Source organism: Manis pentadactyla, chromosome 8, assembly GCF_030020395.1.
Source record: "Manis pentadactyla isolate mManPen7 chromosome 8, mManPen7.hap1, whole genome shotgun sequence".
Taxonomy (NCBI): domain Eukaryota; kingdom Metazoa; phylum Chordata; class Mammalia; order Pholidota; family Manidae; genus Manis; species Manis pentadactyla.
Window position 1 is genome coordinate 58,070,732 of NC_080026.1, and position 7,354 is coordinate 58,078,085.

The 7,354-nt window shown below is 48.0% G+C and overlaps 1 protein-coding gene across 1 annotated transcript in view; it reads right to left on the reverse strand.

The window, feature by feature from the left end:
• Positions 1-6,960, reverse strand: part of FRMPD2 (FERM and PDZ domain containing 2) — a 52,290-nt gene extending 45,330 nt beyond the window's left edge. Inside the window, 4 exon segments of the mRNA XM_057505364.1 lie at positions 540-605; positions 4,983-5,045; positions 5,047-5,147; positions 6,774-6,960. Coding sequence (XP_057361347.1) covers positions 540-605; positions 4,983-5,045; positions 5,047-5,147; positions 6,774-6,960 — 417 coding nt within the window.
• Positions 6,961-7,354: the final 394 nt, after the last annotated feature.

Sequence of the window (7,354 nt, forward strand, 5' to 3'; positions counted from 1 at the left end):
ACCAGGCTACAGAAAGTCCTGCATTCATACAGCAAATCATTTTTGTAAAATGCTATGATAAAGTTTTAAGTTTTCTATGATTTAAGCCTTCTAAGAGTCTTAAACAAACTATTCTGAAAACTCTTTGAGAGGAAGATATTGTAGGGAGAATTTTCCCAAATCGATTGAGCACAGAACCATTTTCAGGGAAGCATCTCACTTCAGGAAGGTCTGCTTTGAAGCCTGTTTTGAACATCTGTGCCTTCTGTAACTATAAAATCCACTAGCTTGCTACTTGGTCTGAGCAGAGGTAAGCAGTTAAGTTTCATGTTGCTTGCCAATTCCAAATTGTAGCTGCCTGGAGTGCCATGTTGAGTAAGAGTCTAAGGTTGTTTCTGGACTTAATAGGAGGAATTCTGTAATTAGTTGGAAATGTCTTCCAAGAACCTAGAATGGCAGGATGGTGGCACACAGCTCAATAGATGTGGTACCTGTCATAGGGAAAACCACCAAATCCAAAGGCATGAACTAGTAAGACTTTGAGTATCTTGTTAACAGACCTGATCTGGTGGAACATGAAATCCTTCTGACCAGTAGAGGGTCATTCTTAATGAACAGAAGTGCATCTGTGCAAGAGAAAAAGCATGTGATTAGATATCAGTCACCTCTGTTATTCTGTGGTCCCACAAACAAAACACAGTTCCATTTCCATGTGTGGCAGACACTGTTGGGTGTTCTTAGAAAACTTTTACTTTACTAACAATAGGAACACATGTAGCTGGTTCCACCCTTTCCTCCTTATTCTTGCTTTGAACACAGCAACCATCTTGTGACCATGAGGCCACAAGCATAAGAACAAAGCTAAGGAGGGTAGAATGTAAACATATAGCCTGGATCCTTGATGACATTTCCAATCCCCAGACTTCTTGTTAAGTAAATAATAACTGTACCTGTGGTTCCAGCTACTATACTTTAGGCTTTCTGTGGTTTGTAGCCAAAGCCATCTGTAAAGCCATCTGTATACAACACACTATGGCTCAGCCTGATTTAGAAGCATCATACATTGTCAGAAAGCAATGTGGTGTAATGCAAGGGCATTATCTGACTTTTCTGAGTCTCACTTTCCTCATCTTTAAAGTGAGTATTCTCTCTGAAGACTCATGAGGGCTGAGTAAAAACCTGGAAATGGTAATAATAATAATTATTATTGGACATATAAAGTGTTTATAATATGCCAAGCCTTGCTCTAAGTCTTTTACTAATATTAACTTATTTAGTCCTCACCACAGTCCCTTGAGGTAAGTGTTTTAATTATCTTATTTTATTGAGGAGGCCAAGCAAAGGCAACTGATGGAACTTGCCCAAATAAGACCTGTAGCCTAAACTTGAACCCAATTGCCAGAGCCCCTGCCCTGACCCCTTGCCTACATCACCTGTGGATCTACCAAGTCCTCAGTAAATGTCAGTGTATTATTACTGTGGGGCTTCTATTATAGCTGACAAGGTACATTTATTCCCCTTAAGACCTATCTTCAGGAAATGACTTTTGGGACATTGGAAAGGATATACTGAATTAGCAAAACATGGTATGCAAGGTCACCTGAGCAATCTACTGAGTTTTATACAAGGGGTTTGAGTTATATCTCTTAGGTCAAAGACATGTGTCACAGGTGTCAACTAGCTCTCTTCTTTGTCTTCAATTTTACCCCTAAACTAGCCAATCACCTCTCTGATGAATGGGACCAGACACCTACAGGGAAGTTCACAAGCTGCATCCTCATTTCCAGAGAAATGACCCTAGAGCTGATGTTGGACAAGTGTCCTGAGTCCTTTCAGAGGCACCATCCACACCTTGGAATTTACCTGGATCCCAAGGGCTCTGTCAAACGTGTCCTAAAATGAGACCCAAGGCCAAAGTGACAACAAGCTTCATCCCAGTCCCAAATCCAACCCACTGTAAATGCACCTGGAGAAGGTGTGAGAAGGGTTTTGAAGGCAACTCTTGGCTCAGTGGGAAAGAACACCATGATCAATTGGTGATGTCTGCTGTGCACATGGGGTGGGATGATGGCAGCATGATTTCTGCACACACTTTCCACCTGCACTGGGACTAACCCTCTAAGCAGTGTGGAAATGTCTCACCATGCTGGTTAGAGCTTGATGTTGGCCTGAGGAAAGGAGTCAGGGTACACCCTTCAAAATTCAGAATGGGGCCCAAGGCTGGAGGAGGATTCTGAGCATAGCCTCTCCTCTCCTGAGACCATTTTTCTGATTGTTCATCCCACCTCCCACAGGGCCAGGGTGAAGCTGGATGAAGAGAAGGGACTGAAATGAATGGAGAATAGCAATTAACAGAACTGTGTGGTAGGAATGCTATAAGAGAGAGAATGGCCAGGTAACCCTGCCTCCTGGCCTAATAAACAGGGTTCAGGGCTGGTGCTTTGCCCCATAAACCACACTGTCATATGCCATGCTTCAGAACCATAGCAAGTTAAGCCACCAACAAAAATGGCTGTTAGGTTCATTCAGGACTCAGTCTCTCCCCACACTGATGTGGATCGTGGCTATGTGGACACAGAAAGCAAGTTTCTGAAGCTGGTAGTCACCATCAAAGCCACCTTGGCTCAGGGCTAATGTGCCCTGAAGGCAGAGTCAGCAATCATGGCCCAGCCCTAGTCAGCAGATGCTTCATGACCAGAAGGACTGAAATGTCTCGTGGATGCCTGGTCTTTTTGTAATGTCCTCGTGGCCACCAGGTGCACAGAGACCTACATCCCTGGTCTTTGCCTGTGTGGGGGGGTGTGGGGGGGTGGCCCCCAGGGGTCCATGTTTGCACTCTGACCCTGCTCCTTCCTCTGCCCCACCTTTTGCCATCTCCCTGCATCCCCCTTGTCTTCCTGGTACCCTCTGGCATTTAGTGTAGTCCTGCTCCAGGCTTCAATCTCAAGGTGGATCTGAGAGAGAGATCCAGACAAAGGAGTCTTGGATTTTCAGCAATGTTAGCAATGGCTCACAATTCAGTAAATATTGGATTTAAAAAAAATTTTTTTAAAGCTCTTCCAGCTCTAACTCATCCTTGACCTAGACTTTTAGCAACATACCTCCCCAGTTCTTAACTTGGCCTATTCCTTTAGCATTGGAATTCTTAGAGCCCGTACTTCTCTGCATGGAGGAACATGTGCAGGAGGGAGGAGGATGTTACTCTCCTGCTCAGCTCAGCTTAGGATACTCTATGTAGAGGAGTGATTAGACCTTCACAAGATGCTCAGTGGAGGCCAACTTGCAGTAGGGAGGGTGATGTCTGTTCCTCACCAGTGATGCTGGAAGAGATGGGGAAGCACCCCAGAAGCATTCAAGATATGTCTTAGCTCAGGTCTTATGGAAAGCAGAGCCTGAGGCAAAAATTAAGTACTGACACTTCACTGAGGAGCTATAAGCCAGGGGCAATGAGGGTGAAGAGAAAAGAGGAAAGGAGGCAAGGACAGATGTGATGTGTGAAGTCACTATGCTGGCCACCTCCTTGCAACTAGCCACAGAGCACAACAGGAAGTGCAGCAGACATGGCTTCCTAGCACTCAAGACTTGCCCATCTCAAAGAAGTCCATGAGGAAAGGAAGAAGAGAAAATTAATCTTCTCAGTTCCCTCCCAACTCTCATTTGCCATTGGTTAAGGTTCACCATTCACCCCTAGGAAACTAGGTCTCCTACACTTCCAGGTTGCATCAGCAGGCTCCTCTAGTGATTGCTCAGAATGTCAAATCCCATGGCTCAGGATGCGGCATCTTAGCTGAGTCCAGGAGTGTAGGAGGCAATTTGATGTGGGTGGAGCATGGCAGAGATACCCAAACAGAGGGAATCTGAGAGGTACTCATGTCTGTGTCTAACACAGGAGTCCAGTGATTCAGCCCTGGGATCCTGGTAGGGTAGGAAAGGGTGTATGGGCCTGGAGTCCTGGGGCACCTGCCTGTAGGTAATGGAGGCAGGGCCACTGGGACCGGGACTCTGATGCCTTCACTGTTGTGATCTGACTTGGAGACACATGCACCCAGACAAACCATCCCCGGCCGTCACCAAGGCCTATTTCCTGAGCCCAAAGGAAAAGCAGCCCCTGTTCCAGATGGCTAATGAGAGAAGCAGAATTTCCAGACCTGTACTTTTTCCATGAAAGCACAAGGAAGAAGAAAGAGAACTTGTGATTAAATGCCCACTCAGCCCAGCCCAGGGTTTTTTGCCTGCCTTACATTATTCTCTCCTTAAATTTTCTTCTTTTTAAATTTGAAAATAATGTCCACAGACCTTTTGCTATTAAGAAGCAAAACACATTCATGGAAAAGCTAAAACCACCACTGTCACTGCCATCCAGGAATAACCGCTGTAGACACCTTGGTATTTATATTTTTAGAATTGTGTGTGTGTGTGTGTGTCTATCCAATAGGATTGTATTGTACATACATGTATTTAATTTCAAGTCACTAAACAAGTTCCTACAGCCTCATTTTAATGCTGTCTTATTTCATGTGCACTCTCACTGCACATTTATTGTGTTTCCCATTTATCACTAATGTCAACAATATAACAATGAACATTGCTGCAGCTAAATCAATCTTTACTCATGCCTTAGAATAACCTCCTGGTTTGGGCCTCCTTGGGTCATCTTTAGGGTTTTTGCTACATGCTTCCAGCAGTACCAGTGTCCCAGACTATTTACCCACAGCTTTTCCAGCACTTCTTTTTGAATATTTTTAGTAAGCTGGTAGATTTGGATATATTAACCACTTTAAGGATATAAAAACTGGGCCTCAGAGAAGTTGACCTGTCCTCATCTAAGAGCTAATAACTTGCTGGCAAGAAAGCCTGGGAATAAAATTCTTTAAACCTATTCTGCCTCAGTGCTCCTCGGGGCTGAGCTGGGAGCTGGGGATGCCACCATCAGGACAAGCGTGAGGCCCTAACCAAGCCTGTCCCAGGGACAGGCTGGAGGGTGCTGCGGAGATGCCACACACCTCACCTGAGAAACACCAGGCTTGCTCATCGTCGCTTTGTCCTTATAGCAGTTCAGGGGCCTTGGAAAGGAGCAGCCTCTATGTGAGAAACCTGGTCCTGGAAAGAAAGACTTCCAGCTGCAGAAAGCAGGGCTGCACAGGGACAGACGACATAGTCCAAGGAATCTGAAACCAGGGCAGTAATGGGGGTGCAGAGGTGGGGTTGCCCTCTCTGCAGGGGAGCTGTGCCTGCCAGGGGCCTTGCATCACCTCCCTCTGGAATGAACTGTGAGCAAGACTTAAGGGAAACACGGACTGGAACAAATTGACTTGAACCCTGATTCATGGGCACACAGGAGCATATGTTATGCAGCAGGGCAATGGTGGCAGAGGTGGGGAAACTAGCACCTGCATCCAAATCCATCAGTGGCCCAAGAGTCTCAAGGTACAGAGGTCAGGTCCACCTGAAAGTTAGCCCAAGTCAGAATTCTCTGGGGCCAAGCTAGGGACCAAGCTCCTGGTCTTCTTGGTGCACTGTAGATGCTCATCAGAGCCTTCAGGGCAGGAAAGGGAGCAGACTTGAGGGGGAAGCTGAAGCTGAAGGTACAAGTGCACATCCTCCCCTCATCTGCCCACAGTGGGACTGCCACCCTGACTGTGCACGTGTGATCCCACACGTGGGAAGCGTTCACTCCAGGCTGGCATTCCCCCAAGCACACTTGACGTCTCAGTTGACATCTGAATGTGAGCACCCAGTGTTTGCTCCAGCTACCAGTTTAATGCCTAGCAGTTCCAAATTCATCTTTCAACACCTGCTCCTTTTAGCATCATTGCTTTACAGCGAGCGCGACACTCAGCTTTCTCAATAGAGGGCGCTGGAGAGGCACTGCAGGAGGGGTTCTGCGGCGGTTTCTCGGGCTGTCCCCGCTGTGCACTTGAAGACGCCCGGGGACGCTCTTCCACACGCACGTCGGGCACGCACCGCCCCTCGGCCACTTCGCAGCCGGCCTGGCCATGAGATCACCTTCTCGCGGCCCCGTCTACACAGACGCAGCGGGCTCCAGGCCTCCTGGCCGCACTAGCTCCCTAAGCTGTAGCTTGCCTACGTGCGACCCCAGAGGATCACCACGCCCCTGCGGAGGATTCCTGCGCCTCGCTAGCCCAGTGACGACTGCCTACCACCCATGGCGGGGCTAAGCAGCGACACTGCCACTGCTGGCTGCAAGCACAGCAACTCCAACAGGTCTGAACCCCATCTTGGGAAGGGGGCTTCCATTCAAAGTTTGTCCTTCTCTGATTACTGCCCTCAGTCCTAGAGAACCATGTAAAGTTGTCTTGTGTCTTACAGTCACTCTTCTGTTGGAGTTCAATAATGTTTTATATTAATCCCCACCTCTTCCCTTTAGACCACCAAGAGTGTGGGTTCTCCTGACAGGACACAAGCTGATACATCATCTGACAAGGGACAGCCTGCAGGTGTCTGCTGTCCAGGTGGCTGCCCCCTGCCTCCTGCCTCCTTGTTCCCAGGCTGCTCGGGTGTTGGGAGAGGCCCATAAAGCTGCAGCCACTCTCTCTGTAACCATCATGCCTGGGAAGGTGCAACGTCAAGGCAGAAGCAAGGCCTTTCTTTCATCTCTACTCTATGCCCTGGGCCCAGGAGACAGGCCTGTGGCTTGATGGGTGGGTGTCATTTGCCTACTTGGTCTAACACCCCAGACTGATAACTGATTAAGAAGCTGCAGCCAGAAATGTCTTTCAGAAGCTTCACATTCAACTCCCCATGATTCAGCTGCCCCAAACACCCTCTCTTACCATCACAAATGTCTTCTAGGAGCTGCTCCACAGCCAGGAACAAGAGGGACCAGATTTCCTCCTCTGTCAGAGCTTCACCCCTGACCTGCAGGGCACTGGCCAGAGTCACGGTGGCCGGGCTCACACAGAGACATGTGTAGCAGAACCCCTGCAATGTCCAGAAGGGCATATGGGTTGGCACTCGCATCCCTGGGTCTGGGCATAGGGCCAGGCACACAGGAGAAGCTACAGAAATATTCACTGGGGGTTGGCTGCTTGGTTTTCAGTGAACAAGCAAATAAATAAGTAAACTCCCAGATTGAAGGGTTAAATGAATAAATAAATGAATGAGCAAATGAACCAGGAGAACGGCCCCTCCCTCCGAGTTACACGTATACCGTTGCAGAGAGTACCTGGGCCCAGAAGCATCCTCTGCCTGCTCTCTCCTATCTGGGAAAGTGAGTTATGACCATTTTTGCCTCCAACACAATTCCTGTCTTCTCCTGTGCCACGTGCAGAATTGGATTTGGTGCCAGCGCCAGCTCTTTCTCTACAGATTTGATCTCCAAGCCCTGCCTGAAGAGTGAGACTCCAGAGAAGGA